The sequence below is a fragment of the Emys orbicularis genome, chromosome 6 (assembly GCF_028017835.1).
Source record: "Emys orbicularis isolate rEmyOrb1 chromosome 6, rEmyOrb1.hap1, whole genome shotgun sequence".
NCBI classification, from domain to species: domain Eukaryota; kingdom Metazoa; phylum Chordata; order Testudines; family Emydidae; genus Emys; species Emys orbicularis.
The window spans coordinates 55,074,846-55,096,041 of record NC_088688.1 but is presented as its reverse complement, the minus strand read 5'-3'; the positions used below and the strand labels follow the sequence as shown (position 1 = coordinate 55,096,041).

Genomic DNA, 21,196 nt, shown 5'->3' with positions numbered 1-21,196 from the left:
GCGTAATACTGTAGGGCATACATAATTGCGTTGCAATTGCATGCAATTTGGAAAAAGCACTGTTTGATTAAACCTGGTCCTATGCTAAAGCCACAAGAAGGTCTAAGGTCAATTTACTCATCTCCATACATACTGAAATGATTCAGACTCCAGCTGGCCAACATACTATAGTCAAGAAAGATGGGGACAATGACCTATACCGATCTTCTCCCCTCTCTCAGACATAATTTTTAATATCTTAATCACTCTCTGCTATTATCTCTGTAATTGAATTATGTAAAGTAATCTGGGATAGATTCTGTGTGAAAGAGGCTCAACAGAATGAATTTTTGTTGTATAGTAAAATTTAGTAAAGCGGAAATGTAAGTTTTCTTCTCTTTCCCTTCTAAAAACCGTTGTGTACATCGGTGCACAATGGCTGCCACATTCTACTACAGAGGTGATTAGTAGGTTAATGATCCCTATAGTGGTCATAATGGTTGCAGGGGTACAAATTACTTGCACCCTCCACTCCACCAGGAGGCCTACAGTTAGCTAGCCCAGGCCCAAAAGTGGGTGGAGTTGTCAGCAACGGACTGTGGACAGACTAGCGGAGGCAGCATGGATTCAGCCCAGTCTCTGGCTAACCTCTGCTAGAGGGGCTTCAACGACGCTCCAGCTGCAATTTCAAGCCCATTTCCTTGATGAAATCCCCATGGGTAGCTAACAGTGCAAAACTGCCTGTCCTTCCCCTGGGGTTCTGCAGCCTTTGGTGGCACAGAGAGTTGTAATTTGCATTTCCCTGCACCAGCAGGAGTGAATCAAATCCACAGTCCATAAAGTGATTTGTAATCCTTTAGGATGAAAATAGTTCTCTAAATGCAAAGTAGTACAGTATTACCCTCCTTTGGGCTTCAGACTTTCCTGTTGTGTACCAGAAAACAACCTCGATAGACTCAAAAAGAAAGGTGGGAGACCATGGCATTTTTATAAGGTGTTTTCACTTCTAAATTACTTCAAAACTATTTTATATGAGGTGCGTGCCTTGTTAGAATATTGCTCTATTAGCCTGAAGCTTCTGGATGTAGTCGTTGGACCAGCTCCCTGAACTACCTCGGGAATCATGCACTTGGGCAGGGAGCAGAGGAGGGGGTAGTGGCATTGGCCAGCTCCCATCGATCTAAAGGCTGAAGTGATTTGTGCATCTGTGGTAACTCTAGCTTGCCAATGCAGGCTGGGAACCAATCTGATCTCTTATATAATGGTGTCTTTGAGGCTTAGCTTCCTTTATTCAGGTAAGAACAGAACCAGTTTATTAGGCTAGCATGCACTATTGGCACTTGGTAATATCTACTCTTCTTATGTACAGGTTAGATTAATTGTACCACCACCCACACCCTGCTTTTGCACTAGTGTAGCATTAACAGCTCTCTTATTGACATCACTGATAGAACACAGGGGAGTGACATGGGCCATCAACAATGTTTTTTACAAAAAAATCAGTTTCCCATTATAGATGCACAAGGGCAGAAGGGAGACAACTGCACACAACTACATGTTGGCTGTGCCTTCCTAGGACTTCTGTGGGAGTAAGTCACGCCAAAGGGGATAGGGAGGAGGCAAGACTCTACCATTTCCGAGTCCCACTAGGTTCCAGTGCAGGCCTGGGGAGTCTGATATATTAATCTATGGCATGGTATGGCCTTACAGATCAGCCTTAGTGGCCCGTGGCTAAAAGTCACAACTGAGCCGTAAAAGAATAGATTGTTTACTGATATTGAATATAGAATAGAATTGTATGTGTCTCCTCTTAGTCTGTTAGTTCATTGGGACCCTGTCTTCCTGTGTGCTTGTATGGAGCCATGCACACTGGGGCCTGATTCTAACTGCGGACTCTGGGCGTGTCTTCTACAGAAATTATAAAAAACAATAGAACAGGTTTGAATGTATCCAAGCATGCAGCAGAAACACTAGGCAGATTGCACCAGTTATAATTTGTTATTTAAGCCAAATATGTCACTTGAAGGTGAGCCAAATATGATAGCACCTTTATTGCTGATACAAACTGCATGCTTTGGACGGTACACGCTCATTTCCTAAAAGCTGGCTAACCATGTATAGCTTGTTAAAGCCCGAGTGACCTTTTCAAGATGAGTGGAGTGCTAAGTACATTAAATGAGTTGTGCTTCGTCATCTGGCATGACAGATGTTTGATTTTGTTGGCATTTGCAGGAATGTACAAACAATTACAGCTGTAATTGTTTATTCATTAGAGAATGTGACGTTGCAGTACATATTCATCAGCTTTTCAGTATGACAAATCTTGTTTTCCTTGTTGTTCTCACATAACTTAATCAACATTTGGAAAGATATAAGCAGGGAAATTTTGTTCTTAGAAAAGGTCATTTCTTTTTGACAGATGATGTTCTAGTGCCATAAAGATGACTTACAGAAGTCCCAGACCATAATAAATTTTTACTACACAATACAAAGAAAGCAACTAAATGACTAGCTGTGCACTAAAGAGAATCCAAACTGGTTCCTGTTATCTGACCTTCCCCCTCCCCATTGCTGGGTTTCAGAGCCCGGGCTCTAGCCCAAGCAGGAATGTCTACACTTCTATTTTTAGTCCCAAAGAGTGACCCTGAATCAGTTGATCCAGTCTCTGAGACTTGCTGCCACAGGGTGGTTTTTTTGAAGTGTAGATACACCCTTTAAGTCTCACCAAATGAAGGAGTGTTTAGGTCTTACATGTAGGTTAGATATGAATCAATAAGTGGTACCACATGGGAGGGTTCAAGTGTGAACTCCTTCCTCCTCTCTTTGCTTGCTGGCAGCAAACCTCCTTTGCTTTCTCTTGCTACTTTCTAAGCACATATTTCCCATCTTCCTCTACTCACATGCCTTGTTATAGCAGCAAGGCCAATGCAAGAGCATTGAATGTTGAGCATTCAGGATGTAAGAATGATTGCAGTTATTTAGACCTATATAAGACCTTAGCAAAGAAGTGAAATAAGAACTACACAGTATCTCTATTCAGATGTACATTTACCACAGTGATGCTATGTAAACCATCATTTATTCCATACAAAGAACTAAGTTAGAAGAATGTTAAATTTCAAAGTTAAGCATGCATGGACATGCCATCATTGAGGTTTTTCATGCAATTTTTAGGTCTGTCACTTTGTCCATATTCATTATGTTGTCTAAATTAAATGAACACATACTATTTCCTCAATAAAATATAATACAATTCTACAAACTTAGGCCTGGTCTACACTAGGAGGTTATGTCGAATTTAGCAGCGTTAAATCAAATTAACCCTGCACCCGTCCACACAACGAAGCTATTTAGTTCGACATAGAGGTCTCTTAAATTCGATTTCTGTACTCCTCCCCAACGAGGGGAGTAGCGCTAAATTCGACATGGCCATGTCGAATTAGGGTAGGTGTGGATGGAAATCGATGCTAATAGCTCCGGGAGCTATCCCACAGTGCACCACTCTGTTGACGCTCTGGACAGCAGTCCAAGCTCGGATGCTCTGACCAGCCACACAGGAAAAGCCCCGGGAAAATTTGAATTCCTTTTCCTGTCTGGGCAGTTTGAATCTCATTTCCTGTTTGGACATCGTGGCGAGCTCATCAGCACTAGCAACGATGCAGAGCTCTCCAGCAGAGGTGACCATGCAATCCCAGAATAGAAAGAGGGCCCCAGCATGGACTGATCGGGAAGTCTTGGATCTGATCGCTGTGTGGGGCGATGAGTCCGTGCTTTCGGAGCTGCGCTCGAAAAGACGGAACGCAAAGTTCTACGAGAAGATCTCAAAAGCCATGACAGAGAAAGGATACAGCCGGGATGCAACGCAGTGCCGTGTGAAAATCAAGGAGCTGAGACAAGGCTACCAGAAGACCAAAAAGGCAAACGGACGCTCCGGATACCAGCCCCAGACATGCCATTTCTACGAGGCACTGCATTCCATTCTAGGTGCGGCCGCCACAACTACCCCACCACTGACTGTGGACTCTGAGGATGGGATATTGTCGACGGCCGGTTCCTCGGAGATGTTAGCGGATGGGGAAGATGAGGAAGGAGATGAGGAGGACGAGGCAGTCGACAGCGCTTACAACACTGATTTCCCCGACAGCCAGGTCTCTTCATCACCCTCACAGAGATCCCCTACCAACCGTCCCCAGGCGTTAACCCGGACCCAGAATCAGGGGAAGGATCAGTCGGTAAGTGTTTAAAACATGTAAACATTTATTTTGAACAGAACAGGAATATTAACAATATTAACAATGGGTTTTTCAGGATTACTTTGCCCTAGGCGCTTCACGTTTTAGTCCTTGGCAGTGCAACTACTGCAAAAGAATCTAACAATGTCCGGTTTATCATCATTAGTTTGCCCTAGGTGCTCTACTTTTTAGTCCTTGCCAGTGCAGCTACTGGAAAAGAAGGTCTATATGTCCGGGGATAGAGCTGAAATCCTCATGGGACATCTCCACGAAGCTCTCCTGGAGGTACTTGGAAAGCCTTTGCATGAGGTTCCTGGGGAGAGCGGCCTTATTGTGTCCTCCGTGGTAGGAAACTTTTCCACGCCAGGCTATCATCAAGTACTCTGGGATCATTGCCTTGCAGAGCATGGTGGCATACGGACCTGGTTTTTGCTGGCTTTCACGCAGCATGCGGTCTTTCTCTGTCCCAGAAATCCTCAGCAGAGTGATGTCGCTCATGGTGACCTGCTTAGAATTAGGGGAATGTTACTGTTGGGACTGCTTGCCTGTTCCTTTACAGAATTGTAACCGGTGGTTTACAGCCACGCGGTGGAGGCGGGAGAGGGGCAGCATACAGGGATCTTTCCCGGGGACAGCTGCGAGGTGGGACAGGGGCAGAGTTCATGCTTGCCGGATTGCCGGCAGCAGGAACTGGCCAACACTAGGAGCATTGCTTTAAACGTGAAAGGAGGGCACTGCTATAATTTAAGTTTTAAGCAGCCAAAAGTCTACGGCTTACCATGTCAGCCTGCTACCCGAATTCCGCTGTCCTGCCCAGCTTGTCTGATCTCCAGTGCAAGACCCCAGGCACTGAATGCGAAGGCCGAAAATTCGACCTTGTTCTGAGTGCGCATGTGATAGGTGCTGTGCATGGTCTTGTTCACAGAGAAAGACTATGTTCATTGTTCACAAAAAATTATCTTTGTGAGGAATTCACTCCCTTTTTCCCATCCCACAGCTGTGACTGTCTCCCGACTTACCCTGGCATCCCCCTCCCAGAGGCTGGCGCAGATTAGGTGGAGAAAGAAAAGGACACGGGACGACATGTTCTCAGAACTTATGGGCTGCTCCCGAGCCGAGGCGGCCCAGCAGACCCAATGGAGGGAGAACATGTCGCAAATCCACCGATCACACATTGAACGGGAGGAGAGGTGGCGTCAGGAAGACCAGCAGGCGACTCAAACGCTGCTTGGACTAATGAGGGAGCAAACGGACACGCTCCGGCGCCTTGTGGATGTTCTGCAGGACCGGAGGCAGGAGGACAGAGCCCCGCTGCAGTCTATCTCTAACCGCCCTCCCACGCCACAAAGTCCCATACCCCCCTCACCTAAAGTCCCAAGAAGGAGGGGCGGCAGGGGCCGTGAAAACTGTCACTCCACCCCTGCAGACTGCTCAAGTACCAGAAGGCTCTCATTCCCCAAAATTTGATAAGACCTTTCCTTCCCGCCTCACCCAAGACCCCGGCCCAGTTTCATCCCCTAACTGTTGAGTTGCTAATAAAAAATACGTTTCTGTTAATTACTGTTTCCATCATGTTCTTTTAGAGGACAGTGTGTTTGAAGGGGGGGAGGGGGTTGGTAATTGGACAGGACAGTCACCTTTACCAGGGTACAGACAGGGGGGCATGTTCAGCAGCAGGTCACACACACATTGCATTCACTAGTTACCCTGGTCAGTCTGGGAGGTGGTTTTCATGTTCTGTGTGTGTGTGTGGGGGGGGGCTATGTGAGTTTGTGGCGGGGGAGGGCGGTTAGAGATCTTATGCAGTGGTCCTTATCCTGGATCACAGAGCCACGCAGCAGCGTCCTCCCCCGCCACAAAGTCACATAGCCCCCACACACAGAGTCCCGAAAAGGAGGGGTGGCAGGCTTCGTTGAAACAACCAGTCCACCACTGCTGACCGCTCTAGGAGCAGGAGCCTGTCATTCCTCGAGTTTATAAGCGTTCTTTCCATCACTACGCCCGCTCCCCACCACAGTCTGCGTCCCAGTTTCAACCCTTTACCGCGAAACCCGTAATAAAGAAAACGGTGTTCATTAACAAAGTTCCATTTTTTTTATTTTTAAACGTGTGTTGGAAGGGGGGGACGGGGTGAACGGGGTATGTAGCTGCAGAGGATAGTCAACATAAACTGGGTAAAGAAACGGGGGCAGGTTCAGCTTCTCTTTAAACAAAGTTAATAGTCACAGGTTACCCTGCTCACTGAGGAACCTAGCTTTCAAAGCCTCCCGGATGCACAGCGCGTCCCGCTGGGCTCTTCTAATCGCACGGCTGTCTGGCTGGGCGTAATCAGCAGCCAGGCTATTTGCCTCAACCTCCCACCCCGCCATAAAGGTCTCCCCCTTGCTCTCACAGAGATTGTGGAGCACACAGCAAGCTGCAATAACAATGGGGATATTGGTTTCGCTGAGATCAGAGCGAGTCAGTAAGGTTCTCCATCTCCCCTTGAGACGTCCAAAAGCACACTCCACCACCATTCTGCACTTGCTGAGATGGTAGTTGAAGAGTTCTTTTTCACTGTCCAGGGCGCCTGTATAGGGCTTCATGAGCCAGGGCATTAGCGGGTAGGCTGGGTCCCCGAGGATCACTATAGGCATCTCCACATCCCCAACAGTTATTTTGTGGTCCGGGAAGTAAATACCTTCCTGCAGCCGTCTAAACAGACCAGAGTTCCTGAAAACACGAGCGTCATGAACCTTGCCCGGCCATCCGACGTTGATGTTTGTAAAACGTCCCCTATGGTCCACCAGTGCTTGCAGCACCATTGAAAAGTAGCCCTTTCGGTTAATGTACTGGCTGGCCTGGTGGTCCAGTCCCAGGATAGGGATGTGAGTTCCATCTATAGCCCCACCGCAGTTTGGGAATCCCATCGCGGCGAAGCCATCTATGATGACCTGCACGTTTCCAAGGGTCACTACCTTTGACAGCAGTAGCTCAACGATTGCGTTGGCTACTTGCATCACAGCAACCCCCATGGTAGATTTGCCCACGCCAAAGTGGTTTGCGACTGACCGGTAGCTGTCTGGCGTTGCAAGCTTCTAGAAGGCTATGGCCACTCGCTTCTGGACAGTCATGGCTGCTTGCATCTGGGTGTCCTTGCTTCAGGGCAGGGGACAGCAGCTCACAAAGTTCCAGGAAAGTTCCCTTCCGCATCCGAAAGTTTCGCAGCCACTGTGATTCATCCCAGACCTGCAGCACTATGCGGTCCCACCAGTCTGTGCTTGTTTCCCGGGCCCAGAATTGCCGTTCCACAGCATCAACATGACCCATTGCCACCATGATGTTCACAGCGCGGGGTCCCGTGCTTTGCGAGAGGTCTGTGCCACTCTCAGACTTCATGTCCTCACCGCGATGCCGTAGCCTCCTCGCCCGATTTCTCAGCATCTGCCTCTGGAAAAGGTGGACAATAAGGTGCGAGGTGTGACAACGGCCGTAACTGCAGCGATGGTCGCAGCGGGCTCCATGCTTGCAGTGCTGTGGCGTCCGCGCTGTCACTCACCAGAAAAGCGCGCAAAATGATTGCCCGCCGGCGCTTTCAGGGAGGGAGGGCGGGAGTGACGGTTGGATGACGACAGTTACCCAAAACCACCCTCGACACATTTTTTCCCCCAGCAGGCATTGGGGGCTCGACCCAGAATTCCAATGGGCAGCGGGGACTGCGGGAACTGTGGGATAGCTGCCCAGAGTGCACCGCTTCCAATGTCGACGCTTGCCCCGTTAGTGTGGACTCACAAAGTCGAATTACTGCCCTTAGTGTGGATACACACGTTCGACTTTGTAATATCGATTCCACATATTCGATTTAAGTAAAATTGAACTACTCTCGTAGTGTAGACATACCCTTAGATACAAATATAACTTCTTGTTACTACTCTGGGTATGCCAGAATACAGACTACAGAAAAATACACAGGAAATGATATATCCAAATAGAGCTGAGTGGAGAACAAATATTCCATTTCACGGCAGATTTTGAGAGACTTGTTTTCATTCTAGTTGGAACAAAACCTAAAAATCCTGAAATTTTCCAAAATAAAATAAAATAAAGATATCCTTCTCTATTGAAATGTTTTGCTTTGATAAAATCAAAATAATTGTTTCAATTTCAAATTTTTCAAATTTTATATTAATTTATATTCAAAATTTTAAAAATTAAATCAAAGTCACTTCAAAAAGATACATTGAAATGTTTTGTACTGAAAATGTCAACACGGGATGTTTTTGCATTGTTAACACCCTTTTTCTACAATAAAACTTTGGTATGAGCTACACAATTTTGTGAAGTGTTTCAATTTTGATGGGACTCCATTTTTCAACAAAAAACATTGTGTCAATTTTTTTTTCTAAGCGCTCTACATGCAAAGGTACTTATCAGTTGGATATATTTTAGTCTTCAATTTTTACTTTCTGTCCCTAGTTGTTTTGACAGTAAATCTGTCCAAAAATTACTGTAAATACCTTTTATGGGAAATATATATATTTAAATTATGCTCATATGCAAATGTTGGTTTTTGTTGAAATTGTTCTCAATAATTCATTTTAGGGCAAAGTCCAAGCTTGAAATTTTTTAGCATGAAAAGTAAATTTCACAGTTATGAATGGCTTAAAACAGAGGCTTAGGATGGAAACTGTTATGTGACCTTACTGATAACATCACTGCCACTATACTTTAAAGCTATACTTGCTTTACAGTGTAAGAACATGATGTAACTTTGTCCTAAAAGTCTTCTAGACTGTTTTACACTGTCTGTTGTTTCCTCAGAGAAGGAACACAGTGTAATAGAAAGATAGTGAAGCACACTGGTGAAAAAAGGACAGGGAATTTCTGCTGCTCTAGGAGAATAACAAAAACACTATGAAACCAGATGTTTTACTGTATCTCAGGTGTAAAGTGTTCCTTACTGTTCTGAATTCTGCAAGAACAGAAGGTTGTAAAGTACCAGGAGTTAAATGGGACTGTCATGTAGAGTGCTGGGGACTATCAACCCTCACAATACAAGTGGAGTGCTGAAGAGTCACAGGATAATTCTTGCTGGAAGGGAAGGAGCTTTGGATTTCAGGCAATATATTGCCATTTCTATAAAGTGTTCAGGGCTAAGAGACAGGGCTCAATATGTTTTTTAATATACAGGCCAAGCTTTTCAAAAGTGGTTAGTAGCTTTGTATACCTCAGTTTTTGGATGTTCAACATGAAACACTTTAAAGGGGTCTGATGATTAGAAGGTGCATTTTCAACAGCAGGAAAGAAAAATACATAATCTACATGATTTTGGAGCACTGTGGTGGTGCACTTCCTGAGACACTTCAAATTCTCTTCCTGTAAGTTGTCCTAGTGGCAGCTCTTGGGCCTATCAGGAAAGCTTTGCACTGAGAGATCTTATAGGGGGCAGATCTTCTTTAGGTTCTGCTGTAAACCTCAGCAGATGCCCTGCTCAGCAGTGATTTCTCATTCATTTCAATAACTTTTTTATATTTACTTTCCTCACAAATGTAGAGCCTATTCCTCAATGAGGACTATTTACATGCAAAGTCTGGAGGTTTTAGTTAAACATAATCCCCAATTTATCAAATATCAATGGTTAATAATACAGCTGGTCCATAGCTACCATGTTTTCCCTTCACTTCTGATGAGACCCTTCCTTTTGTCATCAAAGAAATTCATTGGGTCCAGAGAGATGAAGTGAGACTACTGCAGTGTTTCTCAAACTGGGGCCGCCGCTTGTGTAGGGAAAGCCCTTGGCGGGCCGGGACGGTTTGTTTACCTGCCCCATCCACAGGTCCGGCCGATCACGGCTCCCACTGGCTGCGGTTTGCCGCTCCAGGCCAATGGGGGCTGCTGGAAGCGGCGTGGGCCGAGGGACGTACTGACCGCCGCTTCCAGCAGCTCCCATTGGCCTGCAGCGGCAAACCGCGGCCAGTGGGAGCCACGATCGGCTGGACCTGCGGACGGGGCAGGTACATAAACCGGCCTGGCCCGCCAGGGGCTTTCCCTACACAAGCGACGGCCCCAGTTTGAGAAACACTGGACTAGTGCTATTTCTAGTGAGGTTTACAGTTCCAATATGCCAACCTCAAGCATTCAGAAATCATTAGTCAAGCCTCAAAAAAATCATGAGATTATGGGCTTGAAAAACCATACTTTTTAAAAAATAATAAATTTGGAGTTCTTTTTAATTTTCTTCTGGTTTCTGAGCCTCACTCAGGTCACACTTTCAAGGTGCACTCAGGTCATACTTTCAAGCTTTTCTTCACAACCAAGAGGGCTAAAATGAAAAAGAGAAAACTGAGATTCTCACAAAATTATTTAACAACAGGAGCTGGGGTTCTACGAAAAATATTGTGAGACTCGCAATAAAATCATGGTAAAATTTCATGAACTGCAACATTGCAGTTCTTTACAGAAGTAATTTGATTGGCCTTTTGCCTTGATTTTTACATCTTCTTCTCTTGCCTGCATCTTCATTATCTTCACCACTAACTTGTTGGTTTTGCAGTTCAGTAGAACTTTAGTAATGTTCTCAGAAGTGCTATTTATATACTGTGACATTTTTCAAAGTGCTGCTTGTTCTTCCATGCTCTCTACATAACTAATGAAAAAGGTAAGTAAGTAAGAAAAGTACTTAACTATTCATGGAATGTTTAAACAAAAAATGGAACAGCAATTCTCATTAATTCCATCAAATACTATTATTTTAAATGTATTTAAATGCAATGCTGTATTGTTCCAGACAGCTGCTAATGTCCATCTCCTGGGCTGCAATAAAAGGAAACATAAGCTGGTTAGAAAATCTGTCAGAAGCAGGGATTCACAGATTGCAGGAGTGGGCTATTAACAAATTTGCCCCTAACATTTCCTATTGCTATAATAGGGTATGGCCAAGCTGTAGCATCTCACCCTTCAGGTTTTTTGTTTCTGCTGTAATAACAAAGGTGAGTGGCATGTACCTGTTTGCATAGTGGGTCTTATTGTCATTGTCACTGTAGAAAAATGAATGCTTGTAATGCCCCTGGGCTAATATGTAGTTTCTGAGACTTGATACCATTCCAAGACTTTTTAGAGTCTGAACTGACTTTGGGTTGTGTATGCATTTCCCCAATTTTATAAAATCACTCACTGAAGCAATGTGGTGCTCACCCAGCTTGTCTTTACACCTTCTTCCATTAAGTATAATCTTCTGGAGACTTAATTATGATGCATCAAATGGCTGTAGGCAGATGTGGTGTTCTATCTCTCTGCCCTGTCTGATTTTGAATTTTGTGTTGGTGACAATGTAATGTAACTTTCAGAGCCTGAAAGTTTTCAGGTATGTAATTATGATTACAAACATTTCTTACCATTATTTAGAATACTCCAGCTAAGGGAGGATGGACAGTTTTATGACTAAAACACAGGGCTTCTGAGTTCTTCTTAGCTCTTTTACAGATGTCCTGAATGAAACTGGGTGAATCATTTGGCCTGTCTGAACCTTCATTTCTTTATCCTTAAAATAAGAATAAGATTTGCCTTCCTTATATACAGAAAACACTGTCTTGGTATTCGTGTTCTTTCAATCTTTTCTTAACAATTCTAGCTGAAAGTATTTAGGATATCCAATGGCATTACTCTTATTAATAGTGGGATTTTGAAAAAGCAGCCAGAGTAAAATGCTATGCTGTACAACTATGACCTTTGTCTTTAAAGAATGAAAATAACTTTCATGTTACCACTTCACTTATGTCCAGCAAGAACTGCTTCTAATTTGGTTGTCATAACAACCACATCTCAGCTTTCACATTTCTCACTTGTGCCCAGTTTGTTTATAAAATGTCACATCAGACCTGTTTCATGTTACCTCTACATGGTTATATCATTCTCAAAACCAAATATAAACAGATACCCTAGTGAAGACCAAAGTAAGGAATGCAGGATACTTCAATATTTATGTTGGAAAATGTCAGTCATTATGAAAAAATTTAACTTTGTAAGTATTTAATGTCCAAAATATAATTTAGGGCAACATCCTACCTCTCAGTACTGTCAGTAACTGTAAGAAATCTAAATTCTAAGAAATTTGGACAATCTCAATTCAAGTTCACTATGTACTCACATTTTTCATATTAATTACATAGGAATTACCACACTAGCTCAGAACAGTAGTCCATCTTGTCCAGTGGCCTGTCTCCAACAGTACACAATACCAGATGCTTCAGAGTAAAAATGAGTGAAATTCAGAACTTCCATCCCATGGGAAATTCTGACAATTCAACATTTGTTTTCATTCCAAATCAGGACAAAATGTTGAGATTTTGACATTTTTCTGCAACACAAATTCTGAACACTTTTGATTTTGAAATGTGGAGGTGGTCTCTAAGGCAGGTTTTACTGTGTTCCATTTCAATTTATCCACTTGAAAATATTTTTTTTTATTTTTATGTTGGGAAAATCTGTTTTGATTGTACAGTAACTGCATTCTCAACTGGAAAATCATTCTCATGGAAAATTCCCAACCAGCTCTGCTTCAAAACAGGAGTTAAAACTTCCATAATGGACAATTATGGAATAATAATGTTACGAAGGGAGTTTCTTCTTAGCCACAGTGCTTGTCTTATCTCTTACATCAGGATGTATATCCCTTGTAAATGTTTATTTTAGCTAGTGTAAAATGTGATTATATACAGAGCTTAATTTGTCAGTGCTGAGTCTTGGCACTTCATAGCCCTGGCACCTCTGGGCTTGCTGCCTCAGTTATGAATGTAAAAAAAGTGCTTGAGCCCTGGCAAATCTTTCATTACAAATTAAGCACCAACTATGTACCTATTATCCATATAAAATGCTTAATCCTTTACTGAGACTTTTGTTTCAGTAATATCTGGTAGCAATGAGTTCTACAGGGGGTATGTTTTGTTTAAAAATAAAAAAGCATTTCATTTTTTTCAAATTTGTTCATATTTAATTGAATTCCACAGGAACAAATGTCTTATTGATCTTATAACATTAATGACTGTACATCTTTCAGAAAAATGTGAAAGAAATTGAAGAGCCAAGAGGAGAGTGATAAAAGGTTTAGAAAAATCAGACCTATGAGAAAAGACTAAAAAAAACTGAGCAGATTTAGTTTTTAGGGGGGGGGAAATGGAACAGATGACCTCTCAAAATCTCCCTTATAGGTCTAAAATTCTATATATTGCTATCATATCCCCTCTTATTTATCTACTTTGTAAAGCCAAATAATTCTCATCTTTTAAGCATTCCTCATATACTAGTCTTTCCATGCATAAAATCATTTTCATTTTTTTCTAGTATATTCTTTTTAGATGGGTGACAAAAATTGCACACAGTATTCCAAATAAGGGCACAGGAGTTAGTTATATAATGGAATATCTTCAAGATTATTCCCTACCCCTTTAGCAACCTTTTTTTTTTTTTTTTAAATTAGGCAGAGTTTCCCTGTTAACCACTGTGGTGAAGACTGATCCAGAAAAGTTTTTAGTCCAATTTTCAAGGAGGATAGTATGACTCCATTCAAAGTAAGTGAGTTTTGTCTTTGATTTTTATAAGGTCAAGCTTGCACTCCAATTTTCCATTAATTTTGGTTGTGCAAACTGCGAGACCTATGACATGATTGTCAGGAGTATTGACTCCATTAATGTCCATGGGAGCTGTGGATGCTCATCACTTCTTAAAGTCAGGCCTTAGTATCTCCCATTGGCCCCACAAAAATTTACACTCACAAAGTTAGTGGACATGATATCCATATAATCTAGGGTTGCCAATTTTGGTCTGATGTATTCCTGGAGGTTTCATCACATGACAATCTAATTTGTCGTGACTTCAGGACAATTTTGGAGGGTTGGCAACCCTAGTATAATGGCTTACTTCACTTTCAGGTAGTCTAGCAGAGTGGTTTTTAGCCTTAAACAAAACAAAAAACCATACACCCACAACCTATCCAGGTTGTTTCTGTGTCCTACCCAAATCCTTTGCTGCCATAGGTGGTTTTGGGGAGGCTAAGCCTGGGGGATAAGTACTGAAGATGGTGAAAGGTGCTGCGAGTTGTAAGTCCTCACAAATGATGCTGGTGGGTGTTACTGCTGCTGGCTGTACAGATCTAGCACAAGGAATGCTGCTAGGGATGTTTTCCACCTTCCCACCCATTCAGCAGTTAGCTCAGGAGTAGCATAGCTTCCCCTCAGAGCTGAGCACCGTGCAAACAGAAGAATGGGAGGAGGTGCTCTGAGATTTGGATGTTGGCAGCAAAGACAGCATCAGGAGGAAGTAAGCCACATCACCCTGCCCTGATGGGTCCTAATGACCATTCTTCCCCCCCAACCCCATAACCAGCAAGCAATTCCTATTCACACACCTGTTATCACATCCCACAATTAAACAAGCAAAACATCCCCTAATGAGTTTATGAAACTTGACAGTTATTGTGCTGACATCTTACCAAATTTGAAAGCAACCATCTAACCAAAACCTTCAGGAAGGCAGTCATACTTGTTTAAGAATCGTCATTTACTGGGTCATCTAAATCAGAATTTAAATACAAAGTTGGAGGCTTTAGGGTGCAGAATGGCCCAGGCCAGTTGAACCATAGACCTAATCATATACTGAGGCAGAGGAGTTCTGAATTGGTGGTAAAAGCTCATCTGCCCTAGACTAGGATGTCACAGCTCTGGTCAAGCTCTCCCAGCTTCTAGACAGCAACAAGTCTGCTGTGTTTAGGTTCCACCTACTGGACCCACATGCTTTTATGCGCTCCTGAGTCTGAACAAAGTCCAGGCACTGTTTCTAGGTAGTCTCAGGATTCAGATTTTCTTTCTGGAGAGCTCCCTCCTGAGAGTTGAGACCGGCACAGTCCAACTGCCTAGGCCCTGACACTAGTGCCAGCTCTCCCAGATTCCTCATTTCTAAAATCACACTTTTATGAGGGCTCCAACCTTGTAAGCACTTAGTTTGCTTCAACTCACATGTCCCTGAAGAGAGAAACTAAAGTCAGACTCTGCAAGAGTTACTTGTAAAACAATTACTTTAATGGTACAAAAGATACAGGTTCTTGAAGAACAAGTATCTAGATTCTTAACCACTCAATTCAGCATAGAGGACAGTTTCATTTTGCTAGTGCTAAGAGATAGCATGCTATCACCAAATTTTTCCTGTGCTAAAAAGAGCTCTTCTGTTTAAGCTTGGTGTAAAAAGTTGCTGTTACATAGTAAGCTACAGCATAAACCTCAGTGCTCAGAACCATTTGATAGTTTGACAGAAGACATCATCCCAAATATTCAGATATAAGCTTTTATTTATAAACACATCCAGTGTGGTAGATATCTTTGTCCTTTATTCCATGGAAAGACCAGTTGCTTTACAGGCAATATTCCACCTCAAGTCTGCAAGAAAGAGTAGCAGAATGAACTATTAGAATGTACATCACCTCTTCCAAGATCAGTATTAAAATGTGTCTGAGGCCAAGAACTTAGGCACATGTTGAACTTTATGCACGGAACCTTTGGCAGATCAGGAGCTGGTCTATATTTGAATGCACTTCAACACTACATTTCTTGGGTATATTGTAAAATAGATACATAGATTAAGGGCAAGAGTCACCATTAGATTTAGTATGACGACCTAACATGCCATAGAATTTCACAGTTATTCTAGCACTGAGTCAATAAACTCGTTTGACTTAAAGCATATCTTCCAGAAAGGAATCCAGTCTTGATTTGACTACATTGAGAGAGGGAGAATCCACTACTTTCCATGATAATTTGTTCCAGTGGTTAGTGAAGTGAAGTAAAGTATTTTCAGTTTGAATTGGTCTAGCTTAACATGACCAGCCATGGGTTCTCACTATGCCTTTCTCTGCAGGGGAGGGGGGGGAAGCCTTTTAGTACTCTGTATTTCTCCCCATAAAAGGTACTTATACTAATCAAGTCACCTCTCATTGTCGATAAACTAAACAGCTTGAATTCCTTTTGTATCACTAAGGATTTTTCTAGCCCTTGAATCATTATACAGTATTACAATTTAAGCTGTTTAGGGCAGCAACCATCTTTTTGTTGTTTGTACAGCACCTAGCATAATAGGGTCCTGTGATTAGGGCTCCTATCGCTATAACAATACAAGTTAGTAATATTAAGTTTACAGTGTATAAGAAAGTATTACAACTATACAATTACCTTTTTCAACTAAACATGTCAAGCTTCATTTTACTCTTTGCAACGACAAGATCTATTTTCCATAAGCCATGTTGATTAGGCATTATATTCCCCACCCTTTAAATCAGGGATGGGCAAACTTTTTGGCCTGAGGGCCACATCGGGGTTGCGCAACTGTATGGAGGGCTAGGTAGGGAAGGTTATGCCTCCCCAAACAGCCTGGCCCCCATCCGCTCCCTCCCACTTCCCACCCCCCCCTCAGAACTCCCGACCCATCCAACTCACCCTGCTCCTTGACCCCTGATCCCTATCCACACCCCCATCCCTAACCACCCCCCGGGACCCCACCCCCAGCCAACCACCGCAGTTCCCCCAGCAGGAGTGGTGGTCCACAGCGCTGGCGGCGCGGCGAGCTGAGGTTGTGGGGGAGGGGGACCTGTGGGGGAGGGATCGGGGGCTAGCCTCCCTGGCCGGGAGCTCAGGGGCCAGGCAGGATAGTCCTGTGGGCTGGATGTGGCCCGTTGGCCATAGTTTGCTCACCTGTGCTTTAAAAACTCTTGATTGAATCCCTCATTATCCACGTCATCCCATTTGGCTCTTTTAAATACTGATGGATTTGCACTTTCAATCTTTTGGAATGTTGCCAAATTCACTAATGGTGTAAAGCTTGTTGCTGAATTAGCAGAAGTGCCAATCACAGACCTCTTTTAAAGAGGAAGAGTGTATAGCAGGTATAGTCAATAGGCAGACCGCAGGCCAAATCTAGACAGCCAGATGCTTTTGAATGGACTGCAAAAATCTTTATTTATCATTGTTTTTGTATTTTCTCTGGAGTCTGGCCCTGACCAAGAAATCTGGACCTTGACAAAAAATTGATTATTCCTGGTGTATCGATTGGAAATCAGAACCGGGGGGGGGGGGGGGGGGGGAGAAAGAGAGGAGAAAGAATCCAAACTATTCCAAACAAGGTTTTGGTTCTTAAGTTACAGAAGAGAGATGTTTAAAAACTGGATGTAAATGTTGATGAAACCAATCTGCTTGCAAAGGTGTGTACTGCATTTCTGTATTAATAGTTTTCTTTGGGAGGAATTTTAGTGCTCTTATTCCAAAAGGGAAATAGTAAACCAGCACTTATGTGAAGGGGGGAGGAGGAGGGATTTGGTAAGGTAATATCTTATGCCTCATAGTGATAGACTTAAGAAGCTCCATTTATTTAGCTTAACAAAGAGAAGGTTTAGGGGTGACTTGATTAGTCTAAGTACCTTTATGGGGAACAAATTTAATAATTACTCTTCAATCCATCAGAGAAACGTATAACAATCCAACGGCTGGATGTTGAAGCTAAATAATTTCAGACTGGAAACAAGGCATACATTTTTAAGAGTGTAATTAGCTATTGGAACAATTCATCAAGGGTTGTGGTGGATTCTCCACCACTGGCCATTTTTAAATCAAGAGAGATGCTCTAAGAATTATTTTGGGGGAAGTTCTCTGGCCTGTATTATGAAGGTCAGACTAGGTGAACAGAATCCAAGGCCAGACAGGACCAGTTTCTTAAATGGTTAAGTTAAAACAAACTAAGGAATAAAATGTTTCTTTTTTGTTTACATTCTAGATGGTGTATTTTTAATGGCCAAATTAGTTTACATTCTAGAAGGTGTTAACCATGGCCAAATCAAATAATTGGCACATCAAAAAACATTTACAGTATCAGTTATTCATCCTGATTTGTTCACATGTGTGTCAGAGACCCGGATAAGTGGTATACGTGAGCAATGAGATAAGATGCACTCCTTCTTTCACTTGTTAGAGAAATGCTGTCACTTATTGAAGAGTATAAAGTCATTAGCAATGTTACAATTTTTTTAATCAAATGATCAGTGTATTCCCTATTCCACCACCACAGCCCAATGATGAACACCAAATTATACCCACAACTGGAACAACCTAGCTAGTGACACACTGTTCTGGTCAAAATTTAATTTTTAGACTTTACAAGAAGCACAGCTGGTTCATAGACTCCTTTGGGGGGGGGGGGGGGGGAGGGGAAGAGAGTGTTAAACAAGCTGTCAGAATCAATCAGTTACCTTTTTATAGGAATTAAAGCTTGTCCTCTTCATTTCTTGAGCAGCTGGTGCCTTACTACAATGAAAGGCAAGGCAAACCCACTTCCGAAGAACACTACCATTAATCCTAGTAGCCGCCATTTGTTTTCTACAGAAAACGGAATGTTCTAGAAAAGACAGAGTTTGTTCACAATATGCCATCAATAGACTCACATTCTAGATGAGCTTTATAAAGGTATGCTTACTCCTTGTTTCCAAAACACTTCAAGTAATATTTTGTGCATCTGCCTTTATAAAGGAATAGCACAAGTGAAACATGACTCCCATTTACTGAATGAAATCTTGACAGGTAGTTGGGGGGGGGGGGGAATAAGTGAAGTATTAACATATGAACTTGGTACTTTAATAGCTAACCTCCTCAGAAAGAGAGGGAGAATATAGGCTAACCAAGTAGTTTGCAAAATGTCTCCAACACAGGTGTTCTGACACATTTGATCGCTCTACTTTGAAAGGACAGTACAATCTGGTACATCAGAAAGCGTTTACAGTATCATTGATTTTCTCATACTGTTGGGTTCACATCATTTGTACCACTGGGGCAGCAGGAGTTTGGGAAGAGGAAAGGCAGAGGCATGACAAGGACACGATCCCATCAGGGCTGCTGACAGAAACCCGACGGGAGGAGGCAAAGGCCCTCCCTGCCAGAAAGCCCCGGCGTCACAGGAGTCAGACAAAACAGGGTCATTACGTGCTGTGAATGCTGGAGCCGGCTCTGAGTCTTCCGCAGTCACTGTGGGGGTGGGGACGAGACACCCACTCGTAGTGGGCGGCGGGGGGGGGACTCGCCTCCGGGGGTGGGGAACCGGCCAGTCTCCCGAAGGCAGGAATTGAAACCTACCAGCGCGCCCAGGAAAATCCCCTACCGGACGCGCCAGGAGGCTCTTGTGCGGGGGGAGTCCCACGGCTGCTCGCCCCCCGCGGGTTCACACACCTCAAGGGCTCGTTTAACGTACGATCGCCGCCCGCTCCCCGCAAGTCAGCCCGGGCCCTGGCCGGGGGGTGCCGCTCCCCTCTGCGACGCCTGTGACCCGCAGGCCTCGGGGCCGGGCAGCGCGCGGTGAAGCTGGGTGACGGGCCAGCCCCGGCCCCCCCGCGCCGTTACCTTTCCCGGCCCTTCCTCATAGTGGGACCTGCGGATGGCGGAGGTAGCGAAGCGGCGGACAGTGGCACCCAACATGGCGCCGGAGCGGGGAACGGGTCGGCGCGCGACTGAGGACCTCTGTCTCCTTCACGACCTTCCTTCCCTGACCGCCGCGCTTGCGAGAACACTGGCGCCGTGGGGCTTTATGGGATACAGTGCGGGACGGTGGCCGCCGAGTTCCCGCTCCCCTGCAGCAGCATGGGAATTGTAGTTCCAGGCCCCACCAGCCTTGCGGGGAGGTCGCGTGACTCAGGCGCAGGCTTGAGCTCCATACTGTCCCAAAGGGGAGCGGCCCTAGGGTGACCAGATGTCCCGATTTTATAGGGACAGTCCTGATTTTTGGGTCTTTTTCTTATATAGGCTCCTATTAACCCCCATCCCCCATCCTGGTTTTTTACATTTGCTGTCTGGTCACCCTAAGCGGCCGCTGTTCCCCTGTCACTGGGAGACGTTCCTTGGGTGTGGGACGGGACAAACATTGGCATCATCTCCTGAGAGCTCTGCAGAGCTCTCCTGAGGTCTTGGGCCACTAGGCTCCAGAATTGCCAGTGCTTGTCTCAATTCCTGCAACAAAGCCTCAGGTCCTGGAGTCATGCGATTAGTCAAGACTGTGAGCTTTCCTTAAAAAGACAAAAACTAAGTACAATAAAAAATATAAAACAACCAATCAGTTTGTAGCCTCAAGATTATGGAGAAAAACTTGAATATGTGACCAAAGTAGACTCTACAGGCTCAGAAACCAGAAGGCAAAACGAGTCTGTTATTTAAAAAAACAACACCACTTTCAACATCACATAAATGTGTGTAACACTGGTCTTGTTTGCAGGATAGTGAGTGGTAAAAGGATTATAATGGACATAAGGCTAAAGTCCACCATAAATTTACACCTGTAAAATACCACTACAATCAATAAGACTGCATGGGCATACCTGAGGGCAGAATTTGGCCCATAATCTCTAGGAGTAAATCAGTTACAATGACTAGTAAATCAGGAGGCCAATGAACATTTGAGAGACAAATTATGAAGATATACACAGCATTGCCAAATCTCCTCATTTTATCATAAGGGACATGATATATATATTTTAAACCCCAGCTCCTGAACTCATGTGATTATACAAAATAGCTTTTAATTTTTTTAAATAAAGGCCATTTCTAGCACTCGTGTTTGCAGAAAAAAAGCTCTAAACATGACTCATAAGGGCTCAAAAACTAGAAGGCAAATCAAAAGAACCCAGATTTATTATCTTTTTAAATATCATTTTAAAGCCAATCTCATGAGGACCTGACTCATGATTTTGGAATGCTTACATGGTTGGCAATACTGAAAGAGCCTAGATATGCATTCCTTATGGTAAATAGTACCTTACTGCATGAATAGTCCCATTGAAATCAATAGGCTATATATGTATTCAATGTAAGAATGGCACAATTGGGTCCTTAATAAATTTATGCTTGCAGATATGTTGGATTTATAAGCATAATGAAATCAATTACTGCCATGAAAACCTAATGTGGAAAAAAATGGGTGGGGTAGTAATTAAA

The 21,196-nt window shown here is 43.6% G+C and overlaps 1 protein-coding gene and 2 non-coding genes across 3 annotated transcripts; all 3 read right to left on the bottom strand.

The window, feature by feature from the left end:
* Positions 1 to 15,510: 15,510 nt before the first annotated feature.
* On the bottom strand, positions 15,511 to 19,804 carry LOC135880326 (cytochrome c oxidase subunit 7C, mitochondrial). The gene is made up of 3 exons (XM_065406590.1): positions 19,613 to 19,804; positions 18,472 to 18,617; positions 15,511 to 15,616 (listed from the first exon to the last, which is right to left on the bottom strand). The coding sequence occupies exons 1-2, from the start codon at positions 19,685 to 19,687 to the stop codon at positions 18,501 to 18,503; spliced, it is 192 nt and encodes a 63-aa protein (XP_065262662.1). The 5' UTR covers positions 19,688 to 19,804; the 3' UTR covers positions 15,511 to 15,616; positions 18,472 to 18,500.
* Positions 18,072 to 18,128, bottom strand: LOC135880739 (small nucleolar RNA Z39). Its single transcript, XR_010561515.1, has one exon. It is a non-coding gene; the product is annotated as a small nucleolar RNA Z39 (small nucleolar RNA).
* LOC135880738 (small nucleolar RNA Z39) lies at positions 18,978 to 19,041 on the bottom strand. Its single transcript, XR_010561514.1, has one exon. It is a non-coding gene; the product is annotated as a small nucleolar RNA Z39 (small nucleolar RNA).
* Positions 19,805 to 21,196: the final 1,392 nt, after the last annotated feature.